Source organism: Furipterus horrens, unplaced genomic scaffold (assembly GCF_987537825.1).
Source record: "Furipterus horrens unplaced genomic scaffold, mFurHor1.1.pri manual_scaffold_5, whole genome shotgun sequence".
Classification (NCBI taxonomy): domain Eukaryota; kingdom Metazoa; phylum Chordata; class Mammalia; order Chiroptera; family Furipteridae; genus Furipterus; species Furipterus horrens.
Genome location: NW_028327175.1, coordinates 145,541,509 through 145,563,347, shown reverse-complemented (window position 1 = coordinate 145,563,347; position 21,839 = coordinate 145,541,509). Strand labels below are relative to the sequence as shown.

The following is a 21,839-nucleotide window of genomic DNA, read 5'->3' as shown; positions in this document are numbered from 1 at the left end:
TAAAATAGATATATATTTTTTAAAACTAAATGCTTCTATATTGTGGATAAGCACCATGCATAATATGAAACTTTGTGATTTTCAGCAAAAGTGTGTGACAATTAGGGAAGAGAAGGATGAGGATTGAGGGACAATGAATGACAAAGAACATGAGTTGTCATTTTTTCCAAGAAAAGGTGATACATAAATAGAAAAAGGCTGGAGGTCATCTAGCATCTTTATGTCTGCCTGCTTTGTCCAAGATCTTCTCGCCCCCATAGGAACTTAAACAGCCAATGGAGGAACTGAACCATACTCCCTGAGGGCATGTATCTATTGTCACTACCCAGCCCTGGTAAACTATTCCTAACAAACTGATTATTTCTCCAGAACTAAATATTGGTTTTGACTGATTGCTTTCATGAAGAGAAACAGCCTAACTTTGAGAACATTTCTATATTATTCATAGTTATTAAGGTCATTCATTCAAACATTGTTGAAGTTTATAATTCACTGTCTTCCTTGACTAGATTTACCTGGCATTACTGAAATAAAATATATTAAAGTAAAGCCATTTATTTATATCAGGAATTATGCTAATTTGAAAGTTCTCAAGTGACATTATAAACCTACCCAAATTATCATTTTCTTCATGTAGCAATAATTAGAACATTTTTTTTAAAGCCTGTCCATTTTCTTATAGAAAGTTCATGCTTATTTAACTTCTTCCATATATAGGTCTCCCTAACTGAGATCTTGCCCCAGAAAAGAGAAAAAAAGTTATATACTTTATAGTAAGAAAGTGCATAATGTTAATAAAGGTTTTGTCAAAAGGGTGCAATGATAAATTCTTAAAATAAATATTTATTAAAATAAATAAATATTAAAAATAAAATAAATAAACAAATAAATAAATTATTAAAAAAAAAGTTTAGGTGACTTGCTCATGGTCACACAGTGAATAAATGGCTGAACCTGAACTAGAAAACAAGTTGTCTGACTTTTAGACTCTTCCAAGTACCCTCTACATCACATCAGGCATGGAAGAGCTTATTCATGCATGTGGTAGCTAACAATAATAGTGAATATTCATATAGTCCACACTAGATGCCAGCCTCTGCTCTGATTTCTAAATATGAACTCATTTAATCCTCACAGCACCCTATGAAGACAATACCATCATTATCATCCTACTTTACAGATAAGAAAACTGAGGTTATATAACATGGCCCAAGATCATATAGCTATTGGAAAAACAGGGACACAGGCTGATTGACTGCAGAGTCTGTGTTCTGACCACCACATTGAGTGGTGTGTCCACTTGCAATTACAGTTACGTCAACAGGGCATGATCAGTCTCCTTTGTGCTAGATAAGCCTCAGAGCAAATTAAAAAGAGTAGAGGAAGTACCATCCTTTTTCTAAGGAACTGCTTTATCTTTATATTTCCTGATCATCAGGGTATAGTTTAGACAAATTCACTGAGCCTCATTCAATGGTTGGCCCATTTCATGGAGAAGGAAAGCAAGGCCCATAAGAAACACTGATGGTAGAGGTGAGAATATATTACTTAGCAGACCTTTTATCTAAGGATAATTTTACTGAATGCCATCACTGTTTGTTGGTTAAACTATGGCCTAGAACATTTTAGGGATCAAATACAAAATGTGCCACGTGTGCTGTGGCAGAAATTTCTATTTCAAGGAAGGGAATTCCAGCAGTAGTACGGCTGTCCAGAAGCAAAGAGCTTGTTATAGGGTTACAATAAACACACACGCACACGCTCGTGCGCACACACACTGCCTGGAACATGACCCCTTCGTGGTACACATGCATTGCATCTGGGCTGCTCCACAATGTGGGCCACTGACAGAGGCTGTGTTCACACATGAACAACAGGAGAGAGCTACTGTAGGCATAAGAAGATGGTGGCTTACAGAAATAGCCTTTTTTCCCTTTTCAAAAACTGTAGCAATGCATACATAACATAAATTTCTCACTTTAACTATACATGTTAAGTATACAGTTTGGTGGCATTCAGTACATTCACGTTGTTGTGCAAACATCAGCATCATCATTCTCCAGAACTTCTTTCAACCTCACACACTAAAACTTTACACCCATCAAATAATAACTGCCCATTTATTCTTTCCCTCAGCTTCCAGTAACTACCATTCTAATTCTGTCTCTACAGAGACTACTTTGGGTATCTCATTGTCAGTGGAATCATACAGTGTGTGTCCTTTTGTCAACTGGCTTATTTCACTTGGTGTAATATCATCAAGGTTAATCCACATTGTAGCATGTGTCAGAATGACCTTCCTTTTTAAGGTTGTGTAATATTCCAGTGTGTGTGTGTGTGTGTGTGTGTGTGTGTGTGTGTACTACATTTTGGTCATCTATTCTTTTTTTTTTTTTTAAATACTGAGTTTATTTCACATGTATATCTTTGTCTCCCCACCATTTCCACTTGTCTGACCGCCACTACGACTATGTCCTACCATAACATTCCATACATACTTAAAACCAAGTGAGGGTGGAGTTCCATCTTTAAAAACTAAACAGGCATTTTGGACAACACATTCTTGGCAATGGAACCTGGACAACATTTATCAGACACGGCAGGGAAAGTTCTCACTCTGCATTATAAAAAGGACAGCCAGATATCAACTGTTACAGAAATGAAATAAGACGGAAAATTTTAACAAACTGTTTAAACTATTTTCTTAAAGAGACTTCCTCCACTGCCAGAGGTCTTGAATAGCCTCCTGGTCAGTCAACCGGAAGCAATTCTTCACATAATTGATGAATTTGGCTTCCACTTTGGGAAGTGAACCACCTTTTTCTATACTTGCTTGCATTTTTGCTTTTATGTCTTCTACAGAACTAGGTCCTTTTGGTGTTTTAGGAGTTTTTTCCTGTTTTTTGAAGGATTCTTGACCTTTTGATCTTGGTGTTGACAGTTTTGAGTCTTTTCCATTCTGGTTTGATTTTTGTGCATTTTTGGCTGGAGTATCTCATATAGATTTCTTTACTGGAGCTTTTTCTTCAGCTTCCTCATCCTCGAAATCATCATCATCTTCATCATCATCCTCATCATCATCTTCATCGGCAGCAAGTTTTACTTTTTTCTGTGGGAACTTGCTGCCACCTCCAGGGGCGGAGCGCTTCCCGGACATACTCAGGAGCTTCACGTCCTCCTCCTCTTCGTCTTCTGACTCTGCATCTTCCTCCACAGCTACTAAGTGCTGTCCACTAATATGCACAGGCCCTGAACCACACTTCAACCGTAAGACCACAGGTGGTGTTATTTCAAACCCACCAAGGGAAACTGTGGGCTGCACAGACATTTTCAGGATCACCAGGGTCACTTTAATGGGACTGCCTTCGTAATTCATGGCCTCTGCTTCCACAATGTGCAGTTCGTCCTTTGCCCCGGCCCCTAAACTGACCATTCGTAAGGATAATTGGTGCTCATTTTCATCATTATCCACCTTAAAGTGATAATCTTTGTCAGCTTTGAGTTCACAACCGAAAAGATAGTTCTGGGGCCTCAGAGGGCTCATGTCCATGTCCATAGAATCTTCCATGGGGTGGTAGCACGCACTTAGGTGGGAGAGAACGCGGACAGAGATAAATGACTTCTGCTCCGCAGAACAGACATGCAGGACGGAATCGCACCTGGTCATCTATTCTTTCATTGAGAGACACTTCTACCTTTTGGCTATTGTGAATGATGCTGTCATTAACATTGGTGTACAAATATCTGTTCAAGTCTCTGCTTTAATTTCTTTTGGGTATATACATGAAATGAAATTGGTGACTCATGCTAATTCTACTTTTTTTTCAGGAAATTCCATACTATTTTTCATAGTGACCATACCATTTTACAAGAAATAGATTTTAAAGCCAATTAAAGATTTCAGTGTCTCTACCTTTCCTTCATTTTCTCAAAAAGACTAAGTACCTTGGAGGTGCTGGTAGTTCTTAATCATGTGATTGCCAATGATATTATTTATCTCCTTAATCCAACCCAGTCTACAGCCTATTTCACCTTACCTTAGCAAACCAAAATTTCATAGATATTGCAGAGCTTGTAGAATCATAGGACCTGGGCCACAGCTATCCCTTAACATAATTGTACCCTTAAAATTTCATGACAAAATCATCACCAAAGAGCCATGCTTGAACTGTTTAATCAGAAAATAAGCATACTCTCAGAGACCTGTCCAAGTTACTACACTTAGACTACATTGATTATTATTGTAATACCCACCTTTTATTTTTCTGTTTCATAGCAGAAATTAAATATTACCTACATAAAGCATAGTGTGCACCTGTTTTACAATATCCTGGTAATGAAATTAATGAGTACTTTACTAGATGGATCTAATGAGTGAGGGGGAAAAGTAAAACACAACAAATCCTCACAGCTAGATCCATCAAATTGATGCTGGAGATCAGCGGGGTGACAACTGTTGCAGCCAGATCATCCCCACGTCTCGTGATAAAGAGTGCATCATGAGAATGATATACAAAGAAAGCAGACATAAGGGACCATCTGAGGGATAATAAATATGTGAATCAGAACAATGATAGCCTGCTCTGTGTAAGCATCTTTGAAATGTTTTTCTCCCCATTTCATCAGTGAAATATACCAAGTAATGGAGAAATCACAATGTGCAGGGTAATATATGATACAAGGATTATAAATCACTGTTCTTGCCCCTTAGTTTTACAAATCTAAATAAGACAGCCCTGAGAAGTATACAATTACAAATCAGAGTGATGCAGAGTGATGCAGATATACATATAATATTCTGTGGGTACAGAGAGAAGAAACGAGGAGTAAGAGTGGGAAAGCAAACCAGGGAAGATTTCTGGGATAAAGTGATGTTTTAGGCTATTGATGATGGAGTAAAATGTGTAAAAAGACTCCTTTGTCCCCAAGGATAAACACTCTCTTCTCCACAACCAAAGAGAGGAAGAGGGCATTTAGAACCCAGAGCACTCCATTTCCCTAGCTGGAATTGGAGAATGCGGAAAGAATAGACCATTGAATTGACCACCAAGGAAGGGAGAGTGAGTTCAGGAGCAGTCATAGAAATGTGGGGTTTCACATTATGCTGGCAACTTAAAAGAGGGTCCACGTGCCAGCTGCTCATGCTTCGCTGAGGCCTGGCCTGTTCCTAAGCTGTCACACTTCTTGACATCTTTCTCCAGCTGGGCAATTTCCTGGGCTGCTGCACACTCCTTCCTTCACATCCCCTTCACAGCTGTGGTTTGGCATCTCTGCCACAAGAGTCCCGAAGGCCAAAGTGCCCTCTGGGCTTGTCTCCTGAAAGCAAAGTCCTGCCTATTTCCACTACCGAGTTTACCCACAGAGACAGACAGGCAGAGGAAGCTTTTTTTAGATGGCCAAGTCAACTGGTCTGTATAAATTACATTGGAGCCATGCGGCAATAATCAAATTTGGTGTCTAGGACACCCAAGGGGCACATGCATAGGCTGTAAGTAGCTTAGAACTTTTCTGCTGCATCATAAAAGCTTCTGGCTTAAGAAATGGAAGCATTTGGGAGCCGAATGAAACTCCTCCTCTACAAAATATTTGGCTGTGGCCAGAGGGAGTAGTTAAGTTGAAGCTATACAACAGACAGCAGTTCTTCCAGATCCAAAAATGTGACTAGGATTTCCTATACCAAATTGTGATAAAACAGGGGTTTGCAAACTATAGCCTGTGAGCCAAATTTCAATGTCCATGAATAAAGCTTTATTGGAACACAGCCATGCACATTTACTTACATATTACCTTTGGCTAGTCTCAAGCTCCAGATGCAAAGCTGAGTAGTTGCAGCAGGGTCTTTCTGGTCCACAAAGACTCAACTACTTACTATCTCTCTGATCCTTTACAAAGAGTTTTTCAACTCCCAGGCTAAAGTACTGGCCATTCAGACCAAGAAAAAGGGCCAAGTAAAAGAGTAGTGGGTTTGAAAGTTTTAAAATAGGACATTAATTTTTTTCAGAACTATATTTTTATTTATTTATTTATTTATTATAATTTGTTTGTTTACTTTATTTTTAGAGAGGGGAAAGGAGAAAGAGAGGGAGAGAAACATCACTGTGTGGTTGCCTCTCACTTGCACCCCCAACTGGGGACCTGACATGCAACCTAGTAATGTACCCTGACTGGGAATCGAACCAGCGACACTTGGCTCGCAGGCCGATGCTCAATCCACTGAACCACAGCAGCCAGGGCTTTCAGAGCTATATTTTTTAAGAGATTTTATTTATTTATAGAGAGAGAGGAAAAGGAAGAGAGAAAGAGGAAGAGAGAAATATCAACGTGTGATACATCTGGGCAAGAGACACATTAATGGGTTGCCTCCCTCACACCCCCAACCAGGGCCCTGTCCCACAACCAGGCATTTGCCCTGACCTGGAATTGAACCAGCAACCTTTCAGTTCACAGGCTGGCACTCAATCCACTGAGCCACAGCAGCCAGGGCCGCATTTTTAAAAGTTCTGCCATTCTTGCTTGTAGACCATACCACATTGAGGAAAAGCTATATTTGGAGCTCAGCTTTGATGCTTAAAATAACATTTAGATTTCCTTTTTTCCCCCTGATATTCCATCTCCCCCTATATGTCTTTGCACTTTGCATTCTCTCTCTCTCAGACACACACACAGAAGAAAAAGCCATGGGCAGACCACTCATGTTTCTCAGAATCATTCAGCAATGTGCTTGTGATCACAGAGGCTCAGTGGTAGTGGAATAAATACAAGAGCAGTGAATTGCAGACCCCCCATGATGAATCCTAAAAGAGGATTAACTAAAACAATTTTATGAAAATGTATTCAGTATGTACAGATGACAACATACCAGCAAGCCATCTCAGTACAGCACTCTAATTATAGACAGCATTCTCAAAGTTCAGGCAAGCTATAGAGCATGGAATCTTTTACAGGGTGTGGTTTAAATTGGCCACTTAAAAACTGAAGAGGTCATTTTTGGTTAACTAGTACAATTTGGTAGCTCAAGGAAACACTGTACTTCACTCATCTCACAGGAGTTAAGACTTTATTTTTATTCTTAAGTTTTCTCCCAAGCAGAAGATTTCCTTCAAGCCAGACAGCTGGAATGAGCAGTTAAAAAATGAATGCTGTGTTAATCAAGAATAAAAAGGCCTAATGTTTTGTCCAAACAAGTTATATAGTCAAGAAGCCTAGTTTCTGAACAAAGCAAGCTAAGGTAGAGCTGTATTGATGAGCTGAAATGTGGCAGCAATATGCACTAAAGTTGTGGGTGGGAAGCAAGAGGAAGAAGAGGCAAGAAAGTTTTCAACATAACCCTTAAAGAGATGTTAGCGTGTTGGGTAACTACTCATGCTTGGGCACAAACCCAGCCAACCAATGTAGAGAAAGAGCTGAGGGCAGGGAGTACAAACTAACTCTTGAAATAATCATGTGACGTGTTTCTCCATCCACATATTGGATTCCTGTATTTGGTGAAGGTAATACAGTGCCTTGGGAAAAGCATCACGGAAGCCGGCATGAAGAGAATAAGGTTCAGTGTTGAGTATGCCCTTGCTTGAGCTCGGTAGACTTCTGGGTAACAGGATAGACGAGGTGTATTTGGCAGGAAGCTACACAGAACCAAACCCAAAGAGAACACTTGGGAAGGGGACCAGGGGAGCATTTACAGAAAAGGGCCTATGCATTCCTGGGTTCACTGTGAAAAATCTAATTTGATGTGTGTAGATTTGGAGTAAGGAGCAGGAATAAAAATTCTCTTTATTTCCTTCTCTGTGGACATTGCAAACTGTTTGACTACCCAATGATGGAAACTTCATCTCAGTCCATTTCTACCCCCACTCACTAGGTTGTACCTAGAGTAGAAGACTTCTGCAACACCAAAGGATTTGTAGGAGAGTAGGCAATCCTTGGTCCTGTTTCTAATAGGAAAGTCTATTCATGCTCAGCAGCTATCTTGTCGAATTTAGTATCACTGTCATTGATACTGGGATTTTATGCTACTTCTCTTTTACTCTGAGGCTGTAGATACTTTGCTGAGGCTGTCTCCAAGACCCTTCACAATTCCTTGCTGCTCTTGGGTGCACGGGAATCGGTCTAGTACTTCCATTCCAAGCCTATATGTGAAACCAGAAAGGTCACCATTCATGCTGCCTGTCACCTACCAGACCCAATAAGCAGAGACAGGACTTGAATCTTTATGGGCACTTTATTCAGATGGTTGGTGATCTGAGAAAATGGTGGGTTTGTACCCTAACAGGTCATCTTAAATTCCATTTTAAATGGACCCATTTTATAAGGAGTAGGTAAGGGGGTTGGAATTCGGGGGAAAAGTTAATTAGATAAAAGCTGCAGCATTCTTTCATCTGTGTCCTAGGCAGTGGTCTTTGTGCGCTGGGTGGTGGTCTTCATGCCCTGGGCAGTGATCTTTATCTGTGCTCTGAACAGTAGTCTTTCTGGTGATCTTTATCTGTGGTCATCTCACCCTGGAGCACAATGGCTCAGATACCACCTTGATTGCTTTCAGTCCTCCTGAGACACAAAGTTGGAACTGCCTATGGTCTCCTGGAGTCAAGGTGGGTCATACCTTCAGGTCCTGAAACAATAGCTTTTTACATATATTGATTACTAAGCTTATTAGCTATTACCTAAAACTAAACTTTTTCCAACATTTGAGTTCCCCATCAGATGCAGGGAACTTTGGGGGAGTTCAACCCTTATTCCTAGAGGCAACAAGCAATCACCTCCAGACTCTGCTAGGAAATAAAGACACAGTTTTTTCTCCTCTCAGGTCTCCCATTGAACTGTGGCAGAATACCTGGCCACTTTGGAGGGACCTGGCTTCTTCTCTGATTCTTCCCCAGCTCAAGTTAATGTTATCTATGGCAAAGTCAGGGGGGCAGAGGACATGAGGTTGCACTTACACCTCTATTGTTCTTCCAGGGTTTTGTGTTATGACCATGACTAGGCTTTTGAGTTCAAAAGTCAGAATCTAATTCCTTTGTTATCTGAATTCTTTTGTGACTATCGAATAGACTAGCAACTTCCTTGATTAGAGAATGACAGAATTAATATTTGAAAATACTGTCCCACTATTGATTTCTGATCTTTGGGCAAACTTAGTGATATCACAATCAAATATCCAATTTTATATATTTTTATTAATATTTTAGAAAATTAGAGGGTCTTTATAAATGTAAGCTATAGTAAATAGTGCTTTCAGACCAAATTGTTTTTATGATACTTTTTTATAACTCTAAAATATGCACACTTCACTTCCTGTTCGCCTCCTGGTAGTCATCATAAAGACTGAGTCAACGAAATGGTTTACATAGACCTTCTATGTTAGAAACAATGCATTATCTTTGTTTTGAGCTGATTTTCCTTAGAAATCCCAGGAGCCTTTGGACATCTAGATTATACCAATATTTTTTCAAGATAATTTAATGTAGAAGGTAAGGTAGAAACAAACAATATTTCTGACCACACACTGTGTTTTGTCTTGATCTGAAAATCAATGGAGTTGCCATATTTGACAGCATATAATCAAGCTATTTTCCTTTAATTGAAGAATGAACAAATAAAAATATTAAAAATGTAATTATTAAAATTGCTTTGTTCTGAGTCTCTTCCTTTGTATTGGATGTGTTTCTGTTGGGAGTGATCACATTAGAAAATTTTAAAGGGCAGACCATAGGAACATATTTTGCCCCATTATTAAACATTTCAATGTTCTTTAGGCTCAACAAAGCACTACAGTTTAAAGAAGAATGTCTTTAACAAGTTCTGGGATGAAGGTCTGAGTTCTGGCCTTTCATTTATAGAAAAAAGGTATCTTCAGTTTTTCAAGGCATGAAGTAACTAAAGGAAGATACGTATGGGGTGGGCAAAAGTAAGTTAACAGTTGTCTGTATGGAAAAAGACATGCAGGTCTTTATTACAATAGCTTTATTAACTCAAAATAATATCACAATGGCACAATGCATTTACTTTTGCCCATCCCTGTACAGTTAAAAGCCCTGCTTTATGGATGTATTCTAGCCATAATTCTAGTTAACCTCAATTTTTTCCCAGATTCTAGTCATTTATTTGATTCAAAAGAAAATCAATCCATCACTTCAACTCTTGAAAAGTTTTCTACCCATAGATTCAGAGCCTAAACAGATTTTTCTGAATTATTATTACAAAGTTACTATAATTAATTATAAGGTAATGAGAGATAATAATATCTTTCACTTATGTATCTTTCTCTCCAAGTCCTCAGTCCTTAATATATGTTACTTTATTTCTCCTCGCAACATCCTTACAAAGTAGAAAAGGAATATTAGTGTCTCTATTTCAAGATAATATCTTGCTTATGTGCAATGTGTTACAGTTTATAAAGCACTTTCACATACATGATTTCATCTGTGTTCTGACCCTCACAGTACCCTCGGGAATACGTAAGTCAATCAGGCATCGTTTTCTTCCGTTTACATATGGTAAGACTAGAGTTCAGAAAGGTGGAGTATTTGCCTGTGTTCTCCACTTAAGAAATGAAAGAGCCAGCTTTGCTAGGCCTCTCAGTAACTTTGCATTGCAGGGACACAGAAAAATTAGGTAAATAATTCAATAGTGCATACAAATAGACCCCAATGGTTTTTATATTTTACTTTAGGGTTTTATTTTTCTTTTATTACATATCTATTTTCAATGCCATTATTTTGTCAAATATATTATGAAGTACCTCCCAGACTGTACATATTAGAAACAGCCTTATTGTTCCAGTCTCCACAGAACTCCAGGGGGTTTGTTGGATTTGGGATTATTTTCTCCTTTGGTTTTACATTCTGAAAGCCATGTTCCAACTCTCAAAGGATGCTGTTAAACACAGAATAAATATTGAATTGTCTCTCTACCCTCATGGTCTTGGTGGTGGCAAATAAATGTTTTTGTGAAGGAGTTTGCTCCCCGAAGATCCACAAGTGGTGGTTAGAAAGTGTCCACAAATTAAAGCAATGAAAAATCACTAACCACAAGTAATAGATGTCATAAAAAATGTAGAATATATAAAATGGCTTTTATATGCATGTATATTCTGGACACTAACCAGGTGACTACCACAGAAGTATTTTCCCAATTATGAAAAGTTTAATATATACAAAGATGATTTCATAATAACCATCTGTGTAAGATAAATATTATGTATAATTGCATGATTTATTTTAACTTCTAACAGTAGAACAGTGTTAATCTGAGAGAAAACACTTGAAATTTTCTAATCCCTTAAAGTTTCTGAATAAGTAGTCATTTTAAAAGACTTTTCTGATTTTAATAAATGGAAAAAAAAAACACAGGAAACAACAACATCAATTTAGCACTGGAAACTTTCCAATAATGTAGGAAACATGAAAATATAATTTCCAATAATTCGGAGTTTTTACTTGAAAGTCATTGAGAATTTAATGGATATCCACTATATATATCCATAGTAGTCTTTTGGGGGAAGGTCAAGACTGATATGGCAGATTTGAAAGTGCCAGCATAAAACTTTGAAGCCTGGGTATTCTCATAATAGCTAGAGAAAGACAGGAACTGAATATTTGTCTATTTCCCCCACCAAGAGTGTTTCCTCATTCTTTCCTAACAAATAAAAACCAAGCCCACCTTTCAAGGTTCCTTTTTTCATTGTTATTGAATTTGTTGGGGTGACATTGGTTAATAAAACTATATATGATTCAAGTGTGCAATTCACCACACAAAAGTCAACTGTCTATCACCATTTATCCCCCCTTTCTCTTCTTCTACCCTCCCCACCCCTTTTCCCTCTCATAATCACCACACTGTTATCTGTGTCTATGAGGTTTTTGTTTTTTTGTTTTTGTTTTTGTTTTGGGCTTAATGCCTTCACCTTTTTTATCCAGCCCCATAACTTCCCTCCCCTCTGACAGCTGTCAGTCTGTTTTCTGTATCAAGGCACATTTCAAAACTCTCTGGGAACTGCTACCTCCTTCCTCTGAAAAGTTCTTTGCTCAGTTCTCTTAATTCTGTATTTGCATTTTTCAAATCCATCTCTTTGTCTGTCTCTAGTGACAATGTTCTTGCATAAGGCTTCATTACTCTTTGCTAGGACTATACCAATAGCATCCTAACTTTTCCTTGCCATCAGTCAGTTACACATGCAAACATCTACAGCTAATCCTCATAAAGAACCACTAAGAATATGTTATTTTTCTGTTCAGAATTTTTTATTGAATGCTTATTGCTTACCAAATAAAATAATAATTATTTAATCTTATATTTTATAGTCTTCTATGATCTGGTGTAACTTGTCTCTCCTTCACTAACAATCCTCATGCATGCTATGCTCCAACAGAAGAAAGCAACTCCTAATATATCAGTTCAGGCCCTAATCACCAGTCTTTCTCAGTTTCCCCAATTTCCTTTTACATCTAAATATTACCTAATTTTCAGAGCTCCATATAAATATTATTTGGGGTCTGCTGCATGGGCAACAGCAGACCCTCCATATCACCCTGCCCAGGCTCTGTAGCTTCAGCTCCACTGGAGAGGACACTCCAGCGTCATCGCAAGATGTCGATTCAACACGGGAGGAGACAGATACCGTATCACTCCCGAGTCGGACTGCACAGCCATTTTCGGCGGTGCAGATAGACTCTTAAGAAGCTACACCATCGTCTCTCGAGACGGACGGCTGCCAATAGATAGATATAAATATTAGCCTTTCTATTTTATTTTCTGAACCTCCTTTGATTATATCTACTCATGTTCTAGAATACACATCACTTTTTACATCAACATTTTCTTATGTGTAAGAGGATCACTATCTTCTCAGGGGTTAATCTTCCTGATCTTTCATTCCTGGCTATCTATGTAACTCTGAGGAAGGACTAATCCTAGGTGTCCCAATATTGTAGGAAGAGAATAGACTAACAGTACCAATCTCACAAGATTGTTGTGAAGGTTATGTGTTAATATGTGTAAGTGCCTCTAGTAAGTGCTCAGTGTAAATATAAGCTATTAATGTATACATCATCTTTCTTCTAATACAGTGGGACCTTGGGATGGGACTTTAGGCTACCAATCACTGTGTTTCACCAAAGTAAAAGAACACACACCAGTGTTAAACAAATCTATGCCAAGTAAACATTGAAGGCAAAGTACCATTCTATGCCTTCCAGTGTCTCAGATAGCATTGAAATGCTGTCCAAGATCATTGGTTATTCATCTCAAAGCCTTCCCTCACCCCTTTATGATGCAGATGAAAATAATTAATGAGATTTGAAGTGTGTAGTCCAATCTCCCCCCATAAGAATACTTCCCATTCTTGGTGAAGGTGAGAGAGGGCATTTTTGCTCAGTCTGATTCTCCAGAGAATTAGCAGTATCAGTGGCAAGGAGACACAGGAAAGGAGATACTCTGACTGATATGAATTTCCCAGTGGGAGAAATTAGGAATTAACAGACTGTTTATACTTTGAGGAACCTCTTTGTCCACCACTTGACTATGTGCCTTTAAGGAAATAGGATGCTAACTGGGTTGTGCATTGACAGTCATTAAAAGGACTGGCTACAGAATCAGAAAGTCAACATTCTGAGGCATATGGTATTTATTTAGGGGATTCTTAGACTCTGATGTGTAACATTAATCCAGGCACAGACAGAATGAACAGTATGATTTCTCCAAATGGCACTCATGTCCAAACACCAGCTTTATAAATATAAAATTACTCATCAACCTGGAATATGTGTATTTTTTCAGGAGTACCTATGTTTAGCATGTAAAGTTTATTAAGAAAGGACATTTATAATGGATATATTTTGTCAAATCTGTGATCCCAGATATATGTGTGTTAAGCTAGACTTTGATTTTTACTAAAATTCTAAAGTTGTCCTCTCACATTGATAATTTCTGTGTTTCCATATGAAAAAAAAAAAGTTTCCTTAGTTTGGCCTTCAGCCTCCACCATTAACAATCATAGTAGAAAAACAGCTACTACTTCTCGGGTGTGCACTAGATCATAGGTATTATAATGCTCAAAATAAGCCTCCAAGATAAGTATTATTATTACTATTACTGTTTCAGAAGTGAGGAAGTAGAGGCTCAAAGTAACTCAATGGTCGGTCATGTCATTGTTTAATAACTGAGCCAAGATGCAAAGTCACACCTAATTACAAAGGCCCATGACCTAGTACTAGTTCATGAGTTAAGGCTTACCAAGTTTTATAAGTTTTGCTTACTAAAGTTATTGTACTTACAAAGGTTTAAATTGTGTTCCCCTCTATGCTCTTTAGTCCGACTTTTGCTCCCCCTGCCACATGCTCAGACTGTGCCCTCTGCTGGCTCACTTCTCTGTGCAGGAAATATTTATTAGTGGGATCCTCAGTAATCCCATCCTGCAGGCCTGGATATAAGCATGCCCAGTGAGCCTAAACACTTGTTTCCTAATCCCATACCCTCTGCCTTGTCCCACTTTCTTCAACAATATCATATGCTTAGACTGACTGGTTCAGGGATGGACACCCAATCTTACTCAAAAAGATGAGAGGAGTCATTTTCTGGAAGGTTTCATAGACTTTCTCAGTTTCCCTGATGAAGAGGTACCTCTTCATCTGTTTCAATATCCCTCTTGTGTGTAACATAGCTCATGAAAAATAGTTTAAAAGTCACTGTGTAAGGAAGAGAGCTGTCAGAGTTGAGGACTTGCCCCTTGGGTTGTAAAAGCAACAGCTGTACACACACGGTTTATAGTGGCATTGTTCCCAATAGCCAAGAGGTAGAAACAACCCAAGTCTCTGTTAACAAATGAATGGATAAACTAAATGTGTTATGTATATACAATGGAATATTATGCAGCCTTAAAAGTGAAGGAAATTCTGACACATGCTATAAGATGCATTAACACTGAAAACATTATGCTAAGCAAAATAAGCCAGTTACAAAAAGGCAAATACCACCCGATTCACTTACGTGAGGTAGCTAGAGAAGTCAAATTCCTAGACACAGAGAATAGAATGGTGGCTGCCAGGGGATTAAGGGGCTGAAAATGGGAGTTTGTTGTGCAATGGGCATAGAGTGGTTTTACAAGCTAAAAAATTTCCAGAGATTGGTTCCTCAATAGTGTGAATATACTTAACACTATTGAACTATAGACTTAGAAATGGTTAAGATGGTAAGTTTTATGTTATATGTATTTTACCATAACCTTTTTATAAAAAGTGATGATAAATGTATGAGAAATGTGATTCTACTGCTAATTCCCAAACCCAAAATGATCCCCCACTTCATCCGAGCACCAATTCCCGTCTCTGGTTGGGCAAACAAGCAAGAAAAATACAAACCTCAACGTTTAGTATTTTATACCATTATTTGAAATGAGTTATTGGGTAATTGCCATAATTCTCCACACTATTTTAAAGAACTTAAAAATCAGTCAGATGATTTTAAATAGATAGAATGACAAACATTCCTGCCAAATATAACTTACACACTAATGAGGTTAAATAGATAAGATACAAGCAAAAAAAAAAAAAGAGAGAGAGAGAGAAAAAAGTAAAGTATGTAGCATATTAGACAGTGATAAATGCTAAGGCAAAAAATAAATAAATAAAAGTAAACAAAGGTGATTGAATGATGCATTTGAGAGTAGGAGTTGCAACTTTAAATACAGTGGTCAGCAAAAGCCCCACTGCGCAGCTGTCTTTTGAGTAAGAGCCTCAAGGAGGCGCGGCAGCAGGCAGGTAGAGTGTGTGGGGAACAGCATTCTAGGAAGAAGAAAGAGCAAGTGCAGAGGAACAGCAAGGAAGCAGAGTAAGTGAAGGGGAGAGAAATCATAGGAGTCAGGTGACAGGGACCAGGTTATGAAAGATCATGCAGACGCTGAGTGATGTGCTGAGCAGTGAAGAGACGTGCTCTGGCTCCAGGTCTAAGAGGGAGATAGGCTCCTGTGATGAAGATCATCTGAAGGGGAACAAAGGCCAAGACAAAGAGACCAGTAGCACTTTAGGAGCAATATTAAAATTATGTGAGCAAAAATGTGCTCAGCTTCTTTGAAATAGGGAAGAAAAGAGTTAAGGATGACTTCAAAGAGTTTAATCTGATCACCTGGAAGGTGAGAGCTGCCACTCTCTAGGAGCAGGAAGTATGAGGCAGAAAAAGCTGGGGCAGACGCCATAATAGCAACCTGTTTTGCATGAAATACATTTGCCACACAGAGTATTAGACATCCAAGCAGAGATATCAATTAGGCACTTGGATATTTAAGTCTGGAGTGCAGAAGAGAGGTACAAGCTAGAGATAGAAATCTAGTGGTCATTTATGTCGTCGTCGGCAGCCGTCCGTCTCGAGAGACGATGGTGTAGCTTCTTAAGAGTCTATCTGCACCGCCGAGAATGGCTGTGCAGTCCAACTCGGGAGTGACACGGTATCTGTCTCCTCCAGTGTTGAATCGACATCTTGCGATGACGCTGGAGTGTCCTCGCCAGTGAAGCTGAAGCTACAGAGCCTGGGCAGGGTGATATGGAGGGTCTGCTGTTGCCCATGCAGCAGACCCCCCCTCTCTTCGCAGCTGAAGGGTCCAAGGGAAAGACGGAGTCAATACAGCTTGGTTTCAGGTGCGCCGCAGGAGTTGCCGGTGTTGACTACAATGTCAAACCGCCTTAGGGACTCCGGCTCCGGATTTTCTGTCGGGGTTTACTCCCTTAGCCTTTCCCCTGAAGAGGTATGCCGCAAGGCAGCGGAGGTTTTTTGGAGTCAGAGTTTTCCTTCTCTGATGTGCCCTGACTGGAAGATCGAACCAGCGACACTTAGCTCGCAGGCTGACGCTCAATCCACTGAGCCAAACCAGCCAGGGTAGGTCATTTATGTACAGATATTTAAAGCCACGAGAGTGAGTGAGGTCCTCAAAGAAGTGAACATAATAGAAAAGGGTCCAGAGACTGAGTCCAATGTAAACTGGAAGATGAGGAAGAGCCAGGAAAGGGGACTGAGAAGGTGCCACCAGTGAGGGTGGGGGTAAACCAGGAGAAGATAGTATCTGAAAGCCAAGAGAAGAAAGGGTTACCAGAAGGAAGGAGGAATTAACTACATTAAACATTGCAGATGGGTTGAGTAAAAATAAGATACATTCTAAGTAAAGTATCTTCTGCAATTTTCCTCACCAGGACTTGAAAGCACCCGTACAATCAGATCCCCATTACTTCTCTGACTTTACCTTATTTCTTTCCTTCTGTAATATGGGCTGGTTTCTGTCTACTCCTCCAGTCTCACTCTCTCTCACATTCACTGTACGCCGGTTGTATCACTGGTTTTCTTTCAGCTTTTCCAGCATGCCCATTGTTCGTCCCATTTGTTGTTTCTACTGCCTAGAATACTGTTTCTCTTCATTATTAGTTATCATTTCAGTTTCTTTTCTGAACACCCACTCTAAAATACTATTATCACTTATATTATTTCCTTTTCTTTTCATTTACTCTATTCTACCACTTTGTACTACTTACTCTATATAATTTTTGACACTCCGTAGTTATAAATAAATTGTTTATCTCCTCAGAACAAGAATCTAGTCTGTCTTGTTCTCTGCTTTATCTCAGGCTAGAACAAGGACTCATGCTGTCAATATTTAATAAATATTTGCTGAATAAACAAATCAATCTGTTTTTTAATACAATAACAAAATGATGTATAAAATATTCTTATAAATAATTCCAAACTTAGAAGTACAGAGGAAAAAATCTGGGATATATTTTTATTTGATGATGCTATCAAGTATTTTGCAATTTTTGTGATTTACATAGTACTAAAAATATAAACAGCATTTACTAATCCATTCAAGACATAGTTCATCTATAATATGATCTAACATCCACCTAAGATTGTACTTAGCTTTGTGTTACTTTTCAAATCTCCAGGCATATGTAATAATAATGACACTTATCTTTATACAGGTCCTAGCATAGAGTACATCATCTTGATGGTTTGTTGAAAAGATGGTGAAATGAATAAATTAATATCGAAATCTTTAATTAAGAGTAGATGGTAAAAATAAAAAAGTAATCAAGTAAAATTTTCTCATCCCTTCATTTCCTACTATCCTTCTCAAGCAGGTTTCCTTTTAAGAGGCCAAATGAATGCTACTGATCACCGAAATCTCTTTTTTTTAATCTGTCTAAAGAAACTCAGAGAAGAGCAAGAAGCGGGGTATGGACAGGCTTTGCGTTTGATAACTGGGCGCACTCTTTCATCTTCCCTCTGCAGTCTTACGCTCATTGTTTGTTGCTGCTTAAAGCAGTAAATGTTGTTTGTCTTAGTTGCAAAACCAAGAATAGGAAACTTTGAAGTGTTTTCTGTTACTTAATGTCACCTACTGTTCCTGTCAGCAAACTGAGATAAACCTGATGGACTGAGGTGTCTGGTCTAATTCCTTTATTGACACATAGTTCAGTCTTCAAACACCAGAGTAAATGAATAAGTACTAAGATAGTAATGTGTCAGTAATAGGCTGCCAGATAAATGCCATTGTTTACGTACTGATCCCTGCTTCCTAAGGCCCAAACAGCTAAAAAATCTTACAAATTCGCACCTCACTGAGATCAAAGAATTGTCTTTTCTTTCTGCAATTACCTACTTGCAGAGCTGAACAGGCAAATGAGACTAGTTTAAGCTGTCTCTGCCTAGTCCAAATCTTTCTTTTGAGAACAAATGGTGGAGTTATACACTTTTTCAGGATGGAGTGTTTAGGAATAAGAGACTTTTATTTTATTTTGCTCTGTAAGAGGAAAATCTATATTTTACTTGTATATTACTCACAACTATTCTATCCCCATTATAGTTCTTATTTTGAATATCAGTGTAAAGAGCTGCCTGCATCCTTTTAATAACCAATCTTCTGAGATCAGGTTAAACCTCAAATTACAAAGATAAAATGGTTTTAAAGTCAGTGGCACTATAATACCTAAAGCCTCAAACAGAAGGCATGGGGAAATTAGCATTTTTTTAAAGTGTGAAAATTTACACTACACATTTCATTTCATTCTTGGTACAACTTAAATAGAAAAGTGCAGCATTAATCTCTCTAAATAAAAATTTTAAATACATCATTTCTTGACTTTACTTGTTCATTAAGTACGTTTTCTTGCCCTGAAGTACATTTTAGCTTTATTAGCAATTCTCCAAAATGACCTTTTTTTTAAATTTGAAGACTCTGAGAGATGAGAGAATAGAAATGATTTACAAAATGTCACTGATTTACACTACTTAAAGTCATGTCTTTCATATTAGTCATTCAACCTAGAAGCAAGAAATTAAATGGCCAAACCTTATGGTTTAGGACAATATTAGTTACTTATAAGAAAGATAATTTTCTTGGTGGCAGGCTTTGCTTCTTATATAAATGAAGAAGATATACTTTCAAATTCTAATGACACAATGATCAAGCTTGTCTTAATCCAAATGTCTTCTACGGAAGAAGTTTATAGAAATGAAAACCGCCTGTATCCTCCCTGAAAAGTAATTACCAACAATAGTAAAGCTGGGAATCCTTTTTTCAAATGTATTTTCCTTCACTTACTCAATTCCATGGCTTTTAAAGGAGCATTAAATATTCTTCTTATGCCAAAGAATTCACACAAATGTGTGTAAACCAAGGGTACATTTTAATGATTTCTCTTATTTTCCTAAAGCCACTCCCTATAGAAAAATATTTTACTATCCTTGGGACCAGTCAAGGTTAGAGTAAGATTCCCTCTTAAAATGCTATCATCTACAAGTTTCAGGAATGCTGATAACTCTGTCTAACCTACAAAGACTGGCTATGGAACCACAAGCATTGAGACAACTTCAGTACAAGTCTGATAATTATCATAAAACAAGAAGACTTCTTTAGTAGACCTTAAAATATGTTTAAATATTTTATTATGTCAATCCTCTCCATATCCCTGTGGGCTGATGTTAAAGCAGAACACGAGGAAAATGTAGAAAGATAAACTAGAGTAGGGTAACCAAATAGCAAAATATCTTCTCAGACGGTATATATCCAGTGTGAACACTTCAACAGATCTCACTCACACTTCTGTTTAGGTATCTGAGAAAACTTAACCTGTGGTGAAAATTTAGAACCAACAAAGCAACAGGAACTAGCATGTAAACTGCTTTGATTCTTCTACTTTTCAGTGAAGAGGGGGTTGCATTGTGTATATGAAGTAACATAGTATTTGAACACCCAGCAGGGCTTGAACCTTTCAATGTATGTAACCAAGGCAAGTCATTTAAATGAACAGAGCCTCCATTTCCTCATCTAATGTAACATAACACTCCAGAGTTGAGAAGGTCTAATGTTCAATACAGCAAAATATAATGATAGATATTTGTGTGCTGATAAGTATATTTTGTCTTAGAAGGTGGTCTTTTTTATCTCAGCAGAGCTTAAAGATCTACTGCTAGCAGCTGCATTACACTAATGAGTCTGAATAATCACAAAGAAAGCATGCTTTATCCACCTATATGAAAGAGAAAGTTACAGAGCCTAGCAGGGAGATTCCCCTTTCACAACTAATACTCATTCCTACTTTCCCTGAAGTGGAGATTGTGGTACTCTACCAGCAATTTTCAAGCTTCAGTTCTGGCTTGAAAATTAAAGGAAGGGGTCCAAGGACATGTGAACTGGAAGTGCCAGTGCAGACTGTGAAGTCATAGATGTTAATTCACAAAATTACCCTGCTATTCAGCTTCACACAGTGACAGGCCACTTTTAGACCTGTCATTTTCAGTCACAACCTGGTAATAATGTCTCTGAAGTTAATGAGCTATGAAGAAGACCTTTCTACTTTCCTTCATTTACTTAAGACTACTAGAAAAAATACAGTAACTTCCCATGCTTTCATATTATAGCTCTCTTTGGTTTCTGTAATGAAAAATACAGGGATGTCATTTCTGGCAATGTGTATGACAATGTTCATTTCTATTTTCTAAGTGATACTGGAAGAGGAAAGAAGGTAGACTGTTGACGCCATTCCATCATTGAGCAACCTGGGACACCCCCGCATGAATGCAGCGTTTATACAAGCACCAGAGTGCAGGGCCTGCGTCTGTGTATCAAACTTTGCTGAAGCCCTGAAAGTACCTGTTGTGAAAAGCTGGAAAAAGATATTGGCTACCAAAACTCATGTTGATTTTTGTCACCTTTTAGAGCAAATATCCTTTGAAGATGAATCGTCTACTGTTTTTTTGTTTTTTTTTTTAAGAATGTTTTCTTTTGAATTTCCTTTCCTCTCAATGTAGTTTCAAATATTAGTCCATTAAAAAACATCCTTTTCAGTGAGTAGAAGAATACAATACTCAGAGTGGGTTCCAAGATGCTATTTTTTTTCTGCAAGTTGTATTGTTAGTTAATTGCTCTGAGATTAATGTGTACATTTTTATTTATTTTACAGTAAAAATAGTAGGACATTTGTTTCTTTTAAGTACTAAGGGATCATTATTAAATAAAATTTATAGCAAGTGTACTTTGTAAGTTATCATCTGTAAGAGACATGCAAAGTTATTGACCAGAAGAAGAGAGAGTGGGAAATGCATGTATGAATGCAAAGGATCCAGTTTTTTTTCCAGCAAGGTCCTGAAAACACATTCTTTTTGCCAAGGGTACAGTAAACAACTCTCTCCAGTCTCCTCTTTACTGATTCATTTCTTGGTCTAAGTTATTCCCCAAACCAAGAGACTCTCTCCTGAGTCTCTGTTGACTTATCTAGCTGCCCACAAAGAAGGGTTACTATTCTGTTGGAATTCATATAATTATATTGCTATGGGCACTTAATAAGGAGCCATTAGCTCTGTCC

General features: G+C 38.1%; 1 protein-coding gene across 1 annotated transcript; it reads right to left on the bottom strand.

Moving 5' to 3' along the window:
* Window positions 1-2,393: 2,393 nt before the first annotated feature.
* On the bottom strand, window positions 2,394-3,628 carry LOC150010075 (nucleophosmin-like). The gene is made up of 2 exons (XM_090279272.1): window positions 3,009-3,628; window positions 2,394-2,924 (listed from the first exon to the last, which is right to left on the bottom strand). Exons 1-2 carry the CDS (start codon window positions 3,566-3,568, stop codon window positions 2,705-2,707), a joined length of 780 nt encoding a protein of 259 aa, XP_090135398.1. The 5' UTR covers window positions 3,569-3,628; the 3' UTR covers window positions 2,394-2,704.
* Between the last annotated feature and the right edge of the window lie 18,211 nt (window positions 3,629-21,839).

Excerpts from the sequence above, each read along its gene's own strand:
- LOC150010075 (XM_090279272.1), bottom strand. The coding sequence starts at position 3,568 with ATGGAAGATTCTATGGACATGGACATGAGCCCTCTGAGGCCCCAGAAC. Across the intron at positions 2,925-3,008 it reads GAAGAAAAAGCTCCAGTAAA|AAAAGGTCAAGAATCCTTCA; the intron begins GAAATCTATATG and ends AACACCAAGATC.